The sequence below is a fragment of the Lygodium microphyllum genome, chromosome 19 (genome assembly GCF_053477565.2).
Source record: "Lygodium microphyllum isolate KBCC chromosome 19, Lygodium_microphyllum_v1.1.10, whole genome shotgun sequence".
NCBI classification, from domain to species: domain Eukaryota; kingdom Viridiplantae; phylum Streptophyta; class Polypodiopsida; order Schizaeales; family Lygodiaceae; genus Lygodium; species Lygodium microphyllum.
The window spans coordinates 137,950,960-137,965,584 of NC_141153.1; the positions used below are offsets into that span (position 1 = coordinate 137,950,960).

The 14,625-nt window shown below is 38.6% G+C and overlaps 1 protein-coding gene across 10 annotated transcripts in view; it reads right to left on the reverse strand.

Moving 5' to 3' along the window:
- Window positions 1-990: 990 nt before the first annotated feature.
- The window catches only part of LOC148020431 (Spc97 / Spc98 family of spindle pole body (SBP) component), a 117,898-nt gene continuing 104,263 nt past the window's right edge, over window positions 991-14,625 (reverse strand). For 3 of the 10 annotated variants that reach the window (XM_087700734.1, XM_087700733.1, XM_087700731.1), the window contains exons 12-15: window positions 3,977-4,038; window positions 3,614-3,764; window positions 2,006-2,203; window positions 993-1,917 (exon numbers count right to left, since the gene is read on the reverse strand). In XM_087700734.1, coding sequence (XP_087556860.1) covers window positions 2,042-2,203; window positions 3,614-3,764; window positions 3,977-4,038 — 375 coding nt within the window. In that variant the 3' untranslated portion in view covers window positions 993-1,917; window positions 2,006-2,041. Of the gene's footprint in view, window positions 1,931-2,005; window positions 2,204-3,613; window positions 3,765-3,976; window positions 4,039-6,235; window positions 6,280-14,625 lie in introns of those variants that run through there. The other 7 variants (XM_087700732.1, XM_087700735.1, XM_087700737.1 and 4 more) reach the window with 7 other exon arrangements.

Sequence of the window (14,625 nt, forward strand, 5' to 3'; positions counted from 1 at the left end):
TGAGGATTTTCTAACAGTATATGGCACCATATCTCTAGTATTAGGCATACTAAAAAGGATTGGAATGAGCTTGATAAAATCTTTAAAAGTCAAGCCAAAAACTCTAAGGTCAAGTTGTTAATGCAGTTCTATAAGCTTGACATGAAATATAACACTTCAATGACTATGTATATTAACAAATTCTAAAGCCTAAAAACTCAACTTGTCACTCTGAAAAAAATAATAGATAAAAATAAAATCATTGTTGTACTCCTTGCTAGTGTAACCAAGATCCTCATGAAAATCTTATCTCTACTCTTAGCAATGTACTTAATTTGTCACAAAAATATATTGAGAACTCTCTTCTTGATGAAGAGAATACACAGAAGAATAAGAATGCAAAAGATGGTGTCTCATCATTTAAGGAAAACCTATTATATACCAAAGGAGCTGCTAGACCTAAAGGAAGAGACCGAGGATTCAACTACAACAACAAAGATCAAATGACATATTATTGTGGTAAGATTGACCATATAGCCAATGAATATTTTCATCGTAAAAGAGCACAACATATACAAAATAATAACCATCATCAAAATCAATTCATGAATGAAGATGAAAAAGATACTTGTGTTATCAATAGTTTTGACAGATTATTTTGAAAATTTTATATTTTTCATAGTAGATCTTATGTTTTCCATAATGGATTTTTATTTTCCTTACTGGATTTGCTTTGTAAAACAAAACCCTTGCTAAAGATGTAAAGTTTCAAGCTTTAACTTGACTAGACTGCTTATGAGCTTGTCTCTCGAGCCATGTCATCATGTAGAGGGAACAAAAGCCAACACATGTAAAAACTCATCATTTGAGAAGAGGTGTTGAGAATAGCAAATGATACTTGATATATATATGAAAGAGATGATAAATGATGCATACTCCAAAAAGAGATGTTCAAAATTCCATAAGCACAATGAGGTATAGTGATACTATCCAAATGCTATATAAACATATACTTGATACTCATTTCAATGCAATGAAACTATTAGTTTGAGTCATTGTCAATGTCATTGTTCATCTTATAAAGAATGTGTTTGTGAGTCCAAGCTTTCATCTTGGAATCTAATTCACTTATGCCATAGTTAATCTAAGTGTTTGTCATCACGAGTTGTGTATTCATCTTCCATCCTTCATAGCTCCTATAATGCTCTAAATCCATGTTTTTCACAAGTTGGAGGGCTGGCAAGGACGAGATGGTAGCACATAAGGATCACCGCCCAACCTCTAAAGGTTTATCATCTTTGAGAAAGATTTTCATTTCCCAAGTTTTCTTTTTTGGGAAACACCGTTGACGTTGTGGACTCCCTTGGTAGGAATCCAACAAATCGGAATGGAGATGGACATAAATGTTGATACTAATGGACTGGTACAAGAAACGTAACCTTGATACTAATGAACTAGTACATATATAAAGTATGCATAGATATGTATGTGCTCACGTGTGTATGTGGCACATATACTATATGAGTTTAATGGTAACTGCGTACACGGCCCATCATTAGGAAAGCTATTGAAAATACTCGCAACAAAAGCTTGAAACTTTGTATAAATGTCGATGTACCGGGCCATAAGTGCAGTGCGCTTTTTGCTCTAAATATATATATTTTCTGGAAGGAGAAGCTGGAATTTTGTATGATCGGAGAATAAAATTGCGAGTGTAGCGTGGGACAAATAACAAAAGAATTACAAATGTGCTCGATGGAATTACAGCTTGTGGCGAATTTCCTGCGTCCTTGGGATTCCACTGAGGCTCTGTTGGATTACGATGCTGTTTAACAAACAAATATCAGTGGATCGGACTGCACTACTCTGGGTGAAATTCACATGTGCAATGTATAACCTTTCGAGGCTTGACCATCCCAAAGCCCTTTATGTGTGTGCCTGCAGTGAAGCTCTGCGGTTACATACAAGTAAAGTAAGCATACTGCTTCAGTCATGCAACGCATCAGCGTGTAAACAAAGAGATTACCAGGAGAGCCAAGATCTTCTGGTTCCTTTCCTCCAATCAGCTCTCTTCGGGTACTTTAGGACCTGGATCTCCAAGAAAGTCGTTGAAATTGAGACGAGTCCAGAAAGATGTTAGTGCTTCTTGGTTGTGGCTATGACAACAACTCAATTGATGAAGTTTTCGTATGCATTTTTCATAATGGGTCTTCGCTTCAAGAACCTGCAACATTTATGGAAAAATACTGAGTGAGGTTTTATGGCCTTCATTAATGTTAGCATTGCCAGTGAGGGAAGCTTTTGCAAATCGTACAATGGCATCCTCAGTCATCATTCGAACATTAGTCCTGGTTTTATTGAGTTAAGAGCTGATTTAGTTCGGCTTAAGCTCACCTTTTTGCCTAAGCCCCCTTTCTCTTTAAAGCACAACCTTGAGGGAGAAAAAGCAGCGCTTGCTTTTGGGAACTAAAATATTGTTGGGACATCTTCTTAGAAACAAAAAAAGAGCAATTCTCCGGCACACACCAGTGCACACTTGTCCTTTTAAATGCAATCAGAATGATAAGAATGAAAGGTCAATATCATGAAATGAAACGTTAAGAAGTGAAAGATCAATGACTCTTACGTTATACTCTCATCCTCTGAGAAGTGGAAAATACATGGAGTTGGGTTTTAAGAGTGATGGGAATGTAAGGCCAAATATAATCAGAATGGAAGGTCATGAAAGTCAAAGGTCAAGGATCATCACAACGTGTCAAGACAATGTCAATGCTGATCATTCAAGCTTACAAGGTCATGACAGAAAAACGTCAGCAGTCATTCTGACCACAAAGATTAATGATCATGATAATCCAAGGTCATGAAAATGACAGTTCAAGGGTCATCAAAACAAAAAGGCCTGTCAACAAATGATAGTCAAGAGAGTCACATAAGTTGATCTCACATGGCGTTACACCCAAATTCCCTTGATTTCATTCCATAGAACATCGAATTCTTCCATCTAAAAATATAGAAATATCATTTGATGACTAATAGTAGGAAAAGGACCTATTAAGAGACCAGGAGAATTGGGCTGTGCATTGAAAAGCTATTTAATACCTTGCTGCAAAATCAAGCATGCTATCTTCACAGCAATCGCTGTGGAGAACTCGATCGAGAAAAACTATTGTGACTTGAAGAAATCTCAGGTTTCCAAGTGCACTTCTACTGGTCCATTACACCCATACTGATTAATGCTTTATAATCTTGGAAAATGCACTTTAGAGTCAGATAATAGCTACCAATAATAGCTATCTTTCAGGCCATTGACACCCTCATTCTAACATTATACAGCTCTTCAGTGCTGAATCTTCCTATTCTTGGGCATCTCTCTGTCCTTTGATACCAGATAATTTAATTACGAAGTGTATTGATTTTGGCAAAACCACGGAAGACCCAGTACACTCACAACTTTATTCATCATTTTGGTTCCCCACATTAGCTAGGCCATGTCTGAAATCCAAAAAATTTTCTTACAGCCCATTGGCACCCTCTAATTCTTAACAGTATAGAGCTCTTTAGTGCTGAAATGACTTAGTTCAAAGTTATTTGAACATGCAAGCTGTAGTTAAAAGCTCTTGAAGGGAACAGATACCATTGCATAAATCTGATCATTCTCTATGTCAAGTTCTCCGTTTTCCGTCTGCTTTCCAGAATAATGAAGGCTAAAACTGAGGCTGAGGAGACACTGCATAATGTCGTCAATGCAAACTTTGACAGGTTGCATCTCATCTGAGAGAAAACATCTGCATTATTTTCAAAGATGTCAACCTTACTGAAACTAATCTGAACAATCCAAAGTAAACAACATACCAACTCAAGCTATACTGGTAACAAACAAATTAAACTGTGAAACTATAAAAAACTGTGTGGTATTAGTATGTCCAAGCCAGAGAAAGCTATAGCATTAGAATGTATGGTGTAAAATAACAGTAACAAGATTTCTTATTATACTTACTGGTGTAAAGCTTCGTTCAGATACCTCTTGTGAATGGCTTCAAGATCTTGGAGATCCTTGGCCTGCAATGACCAAGTCAATAGACAGTACTTCAGCAAAAGTTTGTCCTTGAAAGTTGAAACCAGTTGATCAGAGGAGAAACAAATGAACAGGGGTGAAAAGGGGAAAAAAGAGAAAAGAGGGAAGGAATTATGGGGGGAAGAGAACAGGGAGGCAGGGACCAGCTTCATTCTCATTATAAGAAACCAACAGTTATGTTCCCCTCCCTAACATCTCGGGAAGGGATATTAAACATAACCTCCAAGTAGTAGAGTTATTTGGACCAACCTGATTGTTATGTAGACAAGTTCAGCAGTCTACAAAGGACAGATGGATCAATGTAAAGCAACAAGACCAGTCATAGTTTATATTTATTTTCTCTCTTGTTACTAGAGTTTTTCTTTTTAGTCAATAGTTTATGTCGTGTCATTAGACACATTTAATTCACTGACCATTTTATGATTTTTTCCCTGGAGGTAAATTGCAGAGAGAATGCCAGCAAGCATTGTGGTGCTCCCTCAGTCTTGCCTGTCATGCATTTGGGCTGAACATAACCTGAAAGCAATAGTATTGGGTCCACTGAAGGAGAACCTGCAGCTGTCATGCTGCTGGCATCCTTACCTTCAATATTGTTTCGAGTATGCTTAAATGCCTTTCGCTGAAAGATACACCACCCTAAATTGTAGTATATAGAGCCAGAAATTTGAAAAGAGTAGCCTCTAAGCTTACAATTGCAAGATTCTAAGCTTACAAGTTAGAACAAATGGAAGATGAGAGTGGGAGATATAAAAATGAAATGAAATGAAATGATTTATTAACATCTACAATAGGCCAAAAGGACCTACGAAAACATGAGTTACCACCATCTGTAGAATTATACAATTGTTTAGGAAAGAAATAGTAAGTTAAAGCTAAAACTAAATGTTAACAAAAAATCCTAAATAGCACTACTGCAGGTGGCAAACGTGCTTAGCTGCCCAAAGACCAAGTCGAAAGTACATGGAGTGGGCCTAGGAGACCATAAGGATCATAGTGGAGGGGAAATTTGAAGGGTGAAGCCCAAGTGGAAGCACGAACAAGCGGAAGTAAGAGAGATGCGAGCTATAGCGGAATGGAGAGAGAGAGAGAGAGAGAAGATGTGAGAACTCCAACAATCACAATGTGTGACCACTCACAACAGGAGAAGGTGCTTGAGCAATTTCCATATGTAAGACGTTAAGCCTATCGGCTGTCCTTTACCTTCCCTTATGAAGGACAGTCAAGCCGATCGTTCCCAATCAGATGAGCAGAAGGCCGAGATGGCCAAGATCCCTTGTGCATCCACAATGAGCAGTTTGATATATGCCATAATACCCACTAGCCCTAACATAGCATTTGCAGTGGTAATTGTGGCATGCTATATGGCTACACCTAGTCAGCGACATTGGATACCGTAAAGGGCATCATGAGGTACCTGAGAGACACTACATATATGAGCATTTGGTATGGAGACTCGGATACTACAGTTGAGGGCTACACTAACTCCAACTATACAAGACATGCAGATAATACAAAGTCCACGTCTGGGTATGTCTTCACCTTTGCTTGAGATGATGTTGCTTGGATATCCAAGGTGTGAAAATGCACAGCCTTATCTACTACTAAGACATAGTATATTACAGCCACTAAGTCTTGCAAGGAAGCCCTATACTTAGGCCCTCTAGTGACAGACCTTGGTATTATTGTTACTCCTATACTGCATTTGGATTCTATGAGTGCTATTCAGTTAGTCAAGAATCCGGTTTTCCATGAGAAGACAAAGCACATTGAGGTGTGCTATCACTTCATCAAGGAGGTGGTAGAGGACATGTCTGTTGAGCTTGTCAAGATCTCGACTAATGAGAATCCTGCAGATCTACTCACTAAGAGTCTCTCAGCAAAACCTTTCGCCTTCCTTAGAAAGATGACGGGCGTAGGATAATATGATGTCACAAAACTCCTGAAATGCTTTAGAAACATACTCACCCCCATTGTCAAACCTTAGCCATTTCAATCTATACCCAAACTAATTCTCAACAAGAGCAAGCTAATACTAAAAGATATCTTTCTTCTGCCTAATAGGATATACCCAGACCTTATGCAAATAATCATCAATGAACGTAACAAAGTACTTCGCACCACCCAACAACTGATAGGACATAGGACCATATACATCAGAATGCACAAGAATCAAAGGCTCACCCATGCGTGTAATGCCAGACTTCTTATGAGACCTGCATGTCTGCCTGCCATAAAGACAATGGTCACAAAAATCAAAACACTTGTAATCAAGAGACGGAAGATATTGCAAAGGAGTAAACATTTTCATTTCCTTGAAGAACATATGCCCAAGGTAACCATGCCATAAAGATACATGTGATATGTCAGCCACAATGAAAACATAGTCAAGGGATCCAAATACAAATAAAGCACAAAGGCTGCCAACCTTGGCACCTCCAGCAAAAACAAGATTTCCACAACTAAACTTTCATACACAATCACCAAAAGATACATAGTAGCATGCATCATCCAACTATCCAACAAATATAAGGCTTTTGATCAAAGCTAGTATATGATGTATATTATGCAGAGTAAATTACAACCCTACATTCTTAATACCAACAATATCCAGTGCCAACTCATTGCCCAATCTCACAAAACCTGTCATGTTGTGATAGGACTGAAACTAATCCCTATGCAAGGTAACATTAAAACAAGCCCCAAATCAAGCAGCCAATACTAAGAATATGTAGACGAAGCATCAGTCAACTTAGAAGCATCAAGAGAGGAAGAGGCTAAGATGTACTCATCCTCTAGCTTAGGTTGCGCTACATTTGTCTCTTCAATCTTTACACACGACTTACAAGGGACAATGCTACGATCATCAAACTTTTCCTATAGTTTGCCATTGCCTTTCTCTTTGCGCTTATCATCGAGTATCTTATGGCACTGTGGTTGAATATGACCCTACTTCCCACAGTAATGACATATCAAAGAGGACTTACAACCACGAGACTCATTGCAAGACTGCCCATGAGACTAAGACCTTTGCGAGTCTCTACCACATTGGTCATTACCACTCTTACCATCATGTCTGCCCTAACAGTCGATGCATGAGAAGTACAGGTTGCATATACATTCTTTCTATTTATCTCCTCTGTGAGTAAAGCACCCTCAACATCCTAGATTTTCAAGCAATCCTTAGATATGTTAGCACACATGGTTGTAAGGAAAGTATCCCATAACTCCAGAAGTATCACAAGCAAAAACAAGGGGAATAGATTATCTTTGAACTCAATGCCCTGCAAAGTCAATTGGCTGAAAATCAAATGAAATTCATTCGAATGCACGGACACACTAGTCCCTTCCCTTATATGAAGGTCCATAAGCTGTTTCAACCAATATATCTATGAAGCAGAACTTTGCTTGTCATAAATATTGCATATCTTTTCTCATAACTGCCAAGCATTGTCCTGAGGTGCAACAACATTAAAATAAATCTATTTAGACAATGCATCCTGATCCATGCCTTCGGGCTTTACACTCTTAGTTTTCAACAGCCTAACTTGCTTCAAGTCCACATTGAACTATGCCTTATTTTACGGTACAAGTGTACCATTAGAGTTGCATGGTTACACAAATGCAAATTGGGCTGGTAGTATTTCAAATAGGAGATCTACCACTGGTTTTATGGTTTCCTTTGACAATGGTAATGTTACTTGGAGTAGCAAGAAACAATCGAGAGTTGCCTTATCTAATACAGTATAGAGATGTTGCAATTGAAGTATGTGACGTAGCTTGGTTACGCAAGCTACTTGGTGATTTGGGAATGCAAGTGAATAAGAATGTTACCATCTACCGTGATAACCTTAGTAGCATTCAATTGGCTAGGAACCCAGTATATCATGCGAGGACCAAACACATAGTCCATTACATGCAGGGCAAGATATTCCTCACATAACTGGTTGGGAATCACCGGTACATGCATATTCAGTGTATGCATATTTAGCAAAGGTGCAAAACACGGATGTACTTGTGAAAGAGAAACAAAAGAGAGATGAAGATAATGCACAGACATCTAAAAGAGCAACAAGAAGAAGTGTGGATCAACCTAAAGCTACAAATCAAACACCTCCCGAGCATGTTATGGAAGAGGTCAGTCATTCAAGAGCAAAAACAGGATAGCAAACAAGAGGGAAAAAAAAAAAAGCAAGCAACCAGGATATAAGTTGCAGTCTGATATTGAGACAGCCATAGATCTTAAGAAGGTTCTTGAAGACCTGATCTTAAATAGTCGAGTGGAATTCACCTTGGGAGAGATGCTTGACATCGCCAAGCAAGAATTTCATGATGAAATCATTGACATGATTAAGAGGAAGCGTCAGTTTCTTAGTGATACCACTAGTACATTGCTGCAATTTGAAGAGGAAACTGGTTTGTTGGGTATTCGGGCTGAATATGAGCATGATGTAAGTACTAGATTATCTATGCAGGATGCTACTAATCAATGAATAGCATGTGAAAAAGAAAATAAAGTGACTGAAAATGCATTGTCTTGTAGCAATATGCATGGTGGAGTAAGACAGATGCAACAAAATGGAGAAGAGGCTCTAGGATTTATTTCTCGAAATCATTACACAAGAAATCATTGGGCCAAGGCTACCACTGAAACAGTAGTGAAAATAGGGAAGCTTGAAACTCCTTGTGTTGCTCTACTTGGCCATGGGTCTGAGATTAATGTCATTGAGCGTGGATTGTATGAGAATGATGCATGGCCTATGGACACTGATCATGTTTGGCGTATGAGGGCTGCAAATAATTCTTCGAGGGAGCTCTATGCTACATGTCCTAATGTAAAAGTGACAATTAGTGATGTACAAGAAGAGAAACACTTCTTTGTGCAAGATAATTCCTCATATGCAATGATTTTGAGACAGCCCTACATTACAAGAGTGCGTATGGAAACAAAGGTGCTTGATGATGGTTTTGCTTATGCAAGAGTCAGAAGTAAGGATGGGAGAAAAGCAGTCTAATTTCTTACCGTTTGTGTTAATCATCATAGGAATCGGGATACGCTTCGAGAGTCTCCTTTGCCTCCAAATGCAAGGGAATTCAAAGACCTGGATTTTCATTAAGCATTGCTATAATGTGTGGCTACAGTAGTGCTTTTCAGAGGATGTACTCGCCTCTTAATGGAATAAAGCATGTATTTACTATTGGTTATTCTCAGTTTACAACAAACAGTTCGTGTTAATTTAAGCCTATGGAAGCTATGTACAAGGCTAGACGTATATCTATAAAAAGGGCTACTAAGGAATTGAGAGCATTGGGACTGTTAGCTGAAAATGAAGGAATTGCATGCATCTTTTATGGGCTGAATATCAGCGACACTATGGCTGAAATTTCAGCAACTATACATGCAGAAAATGAGGCTAAAAACACACTGTTGTCAGTATGTTCTTTGGACATGTATGATGTTATGGCATTGTTTGCTCAGCATGAAGGATTATAATGGGTTGAAGCACTTGTGGAGACAAAGTATAAGACAGTTGACAAAAAGGTGAAAGCAATTGCTTTGCCGCTTCCACAAGAAAGTGAGAATCTGTATGAAAAAGTGTCAAGGCAGCCAAGCTTATGGAATCCTAAAGATATAGATCATCAGTTTACATCTGAAACATTACAAGAATTGAAAGTTGGTGCAAAAGGGTTTCTTTTGCTTGCTGAAAGATAATGTTTTATGCAGATGTTGGCTAGGCATGGACAGGCATTTGCATCTCAGCCAACTAAAATAGGTTGTGTGGATCCAAATGTTGTCTCTCCTATGGTAATATTTATTGTGCCACATGTACCATGGAACTTGAGGCCTATTCAAATGCCTAAAGCTTACTTGCCAAAACTAATGGATTTGCTAAATGAAAAGATTCGCGTGAAGATCTTGGAGCCCTCTTCAGCCCCGTACTCAAATCATTAGTTTACTGTGCCCAAAAAGAATGGGGCTTTGAGATTTATTCAAGACATGCAACCAGTCAATAAAGTGACCATAAGAAATGTGGGTGCAGGTCCTGTGGTTGATGAATTTGCAGAGGCTTTTGCAGGCAGAACAATCTATTCTTTGGGAGATCTTTACTCAGGGTATGATCAGTTTCAGCTTGCAATTGAAAGCAAGGATATCACAATCATGAAGACTCCCTTGGGGTTAGTACAGATGTATACTCTCCCGCAGGGTGCAACAAACTCAGTGGCACACATGACAAATGCTATGAATAGGGTACTCAGGGATTTTATACCACAATTGACAATGCCCTTCTTGGATAATGTTCCAAATCAAAGGGTCTACAATGGATGAAAAGAATGAAAAGATGGATGCTCATGGGTGCAGACAATTTGTTACAAACCATATTGTGGATTATGAAAGAATTTTGACATGTCTAGAAGATATGCATTTAACTCTTTTTGGACAAAAGTCTGTCTTTGGAGTTGAAGAGATTTTGATTGTTGGGCATATGTGTGGGCTCTATGGGCGAAGACCATCACCATAAAAAATAGATGGAATTGATAGAATGCAAGATGTATGCACGAATGTATCAAAGGTGCGTAGATTCTTGGGAGCATGTGTGTTCTATTTGATATGGAATTCTCACTTTGCACATGTAGCTGATGCTCTATATCAGCTCTTGAGGAAAGGTCAAAGATTTCATTGGAAAAGGAAACATCAAAACGCAATGAAGAAATTGAAGCAGCTCTTGAAATCTGCTCCTACATTGAGAAAGGCTGATTATTCACATGGAAAGCCTATCATTATTACTGTTGATACAAGCCCAAGCGAGATTGGATGGGCAATTGGATAAGATGATGAGAAAGGGGAAAGATATGCAATTCGCTTTGATACTAAAGTATTGATTGAATGACAGTGAAGGTATGGACAGGTAAAAAGAGAATTATGAAAATTTGTGACAACCCTTAAATATAATAACGAGTATTTTATAGATGCTCATGTAGTCATTGAGACTGATTGTTTGCCGATATTGGATATGATTACTAGTTGTACTACCCCGGACATTGCTATGCTCCGGTGGATTGCATATATCAAATCTTTGAACCCTGAATTTCAACATATTGCAAGAAGAGATATCCAGTGGCAGACATGTTATCTCGGGCTCACTATGAGAATGAAGATGGGATGACGGATGAGGAGGGAGAAGATGACTTTCTTGCAGCTAAAAATGATGTTGTAAGAGTAAATTTCGTAATGCAAGGAGTTGCTACAGCACTAACAAAAGCTTGGACAGCAAAGAGAAGACACTTTAGATGTTATATATCTTGTGTAGAAGTCTTTTTCGAAGACAAATGTGCAAGAGAGTGGCTGAGAATTGGTCAATACCTCAGTACATTAACAAAGAGAAATAAATGGTCGGATGAGGAGTTTAAGAAGATCAAGAGAAAAGAATATGGGTTTTTCTTAAAAGATGGATACTTATGGAAACATGCTAAAAAGAAGCAGGGTATGCTATTGCGAGTTTTGGGTGACAAAGCTTCACAGGTAAATGTTATGCAAGAATTTCATGAAAGCTTATGGGCTGGCCATAGAGATGTTTGGGATACTTTTGCAAAGATCAAAGAAAGATATTGGTGGCAAGGTATGTATAAGGATGTTGCTCACTTTGTGGAAACATGTACGACATGTCAAATATATTCATATGTGAGACATCGAGATGGATTACAGTCCACATATCCCTTGTCTCTTCATTTTAAGTGGGTTGTGGATTTAGTCACAATACCTACAGGTCTTTGGCAAATGAGATATCTTATACTTGCCCGTGAAGACTTGACTAATCAAGTGGAAGGGAGAGTTCTACGTACTAAGACAACAAATGCAATGTGTACTTCTCTTAGAAGAGAAATTTTGTCGATATGGCTGTGTGGAAAATATTACAGCAGATAAGGGTGAGTTGGATGCAGATGAAGCTATGATTTCTTTGCAAGGTAACCTTGAAGGAAATGGCAAAAGTGAAAGAGGTCATCCACATATTATGAAGGCATTGACAAAAGCATGTAAAGAGAAGGTAAAAAAGTGGCCACGATTGCTCCCTTATAATTTATGGGCTAACAAAACAACTCAAAGTGTTGCTACAAGATATATGCCTGCTGAATTGATATATGGTCAAAAACTTATCATGCTGATAGAAGAGATGACACTCACATGGAGTGTGCTACCTTAGAAAGAGGAGTTAAATCGAGAGGAGTTGAAGGCCTTATGCATCAGACAGTTGGAAAGAAAGTCACAAGACATAGAGGCAGCAATTGCAAAGTTAAGGACAGCAAGGATACAGAACAAGAAACGTTTGACAACAAAAGACATAGATTGAGGCCAAGAACCATACAAGATGGGAATTGGGTATTGGTTTATGATAGCAGTTTAGACAACTAGCATAGTGTCATACGTAAAGTTTCCAAAAGATGGTTTGGACCCTATGTGATAAGACAGGTGTTTGATAATGCTACTTATGCATTGAATGAGCTGGATGGGACGGCCATAAAACTTCCGGTAGCAAGAAAAAGAATCAAATTATTCAAGAGGCAAGAATCTACTACCTATGAGTTGTCAAAATTGGAAGAAAATAGTGGCCATGATAGAGGGGCCAGCCAAGAAGATAAGGAAGATGAAGACGCAAAGGATATGGTTGTAGAGGATGAGGAGAACTCATATGCTAGTGACAACTAGGATTTGGCATATACCGAAGGAAAAGCAAATTCAGAGGGGATAGATGTCATGCCACTACGTAAATACAGTGTGAAAAACTCTTAAGTGCATCATCATCCGTCTTTATTATTGATCTAGAGAGTCAATGTCATCTGAGTCATTAGTGCTACTGTCCGTGGCATGGATGATTCAAAAATACTAGATTTTTGGATAATTTTAGCCTATTTTGAATATTATTTATTGTAAATATCCTAAAAAGCTAGAGAAACTTCTAAAATAGGATGGCATGCAAAAAGCAAGGGGCTTTTTCAGCCAGTTTTGTGATTTTTCATGAAAAAAGAAAGATTGGTAAAATTGTGCGGGTCGCAATCGCAGTTAACAAGCAGCAAACAGCACTTTGAATTGGGAAAGGAGTGATCTGCGAGATTTTTGACCAGACACCTTTTCAAGCCAACGGAACCATCATATTTGGGTTCCGAGCAGCAGAGAAGAAGTTAATATTTAATGCACATTTTTTGTCTACGAAGAAGCTCTAGGAGATCTAATGCTTAGAGATTATTTCTGAGTAGTGCTAAACAAGGAACTTCATGCTCTATCAATACATGGTGATTTGATTCATTGTGCTTTGTATTTCTCGTGTTTACCTCTTGTCTATTCTTTTTCTTCTCTTCCATCTCCTATCTTCTACTTCCTTCTATCTCTAATCCCCGGTGGATACAACCTTTCAACTAAAACCCCTTCAACACCGTTCCAATCCCATCCCATCCCCATATCGTCCCAATCCCATCCCCATGTTAGAGCCCCCTCTCATGGCAACAGGGGACGGCAATTCCTACCCCCGTCCCATTCCCATACCTATCATCAAAACCGGTCCTATGTTACTATGTGTGTGGGTGAATGTATACTATCAAAGAGCACATGCATGTGCATGCATGCATACATGTATTTTTCATTGTAGAAGAATTGCATGTGTAATGTGGGCTAATAATTGATTTGATTCGACTTCATACAAAATATGTTGATTTTATATGTGTATGTGTTACAGAAGAGGAAGTCCTTGGAAGAAGTCCCACAATAAAACCCACCCACCAAAACACACCCACTCAAAAAAAAAAAAAAAAAAGTGTTCCCTAACAGCATATGTGACAAGGGGACAGGATAGAGGATGGTTGGGACGGTTGTTGGGGATGGGACAAGGGACATCCCCCATCCCATTTCGGCGTCCTATTTCAGCACATCCATTCAAGTCCCTGAACAACATTTCCGCATTTCGAGACCCGGGACAGCCATTCCTTATTACTATGACAAAGGTTCAACTTGTGGATGTGAAGATACAAGGGAGTCGTGCCTCTATCATTTTAGGTGAGCTCTTAAGCAAGATTACTATACCAAATTATTCACAGTGAGTGTGCACCCAAGGGTGCTACCACAAATGAGAGGTCATAGCTAGCATTATTCATTGGTATATTTGCATCACCAACTGTAGCCATGCTATAGATCAATTGGACATACCCACAACAAATTTTCTCCAAGATTTGGATAGAGATTGTTTATACTCTCTACAAGGAATGGGAGAGGACACAAGGCAGTTCCAAGACTATGAGAAGGAGACCCTTTTCTCAAGACCTATACACTAGCGCTTTCTTTCACTGTCAGGCAAAAATGGTTTGGCATGATAGACCTCACGATTGGTAATTTGCTCATGGCTTATAGCAAACTTTACTTTTGTTGTATATTTTTTGCTTTGGAATTCCCTTACGAGGCTTTTTTTGTAATTTGCCTTGTGATACTTTGTCCCATGGGGATGCTTTAATATACTCATCCTTTCTCTAGGAAAAAAGAGCTCTGTCGTTTTTACAAGACATCACAAAATATTATTTGGAAGTAGTAA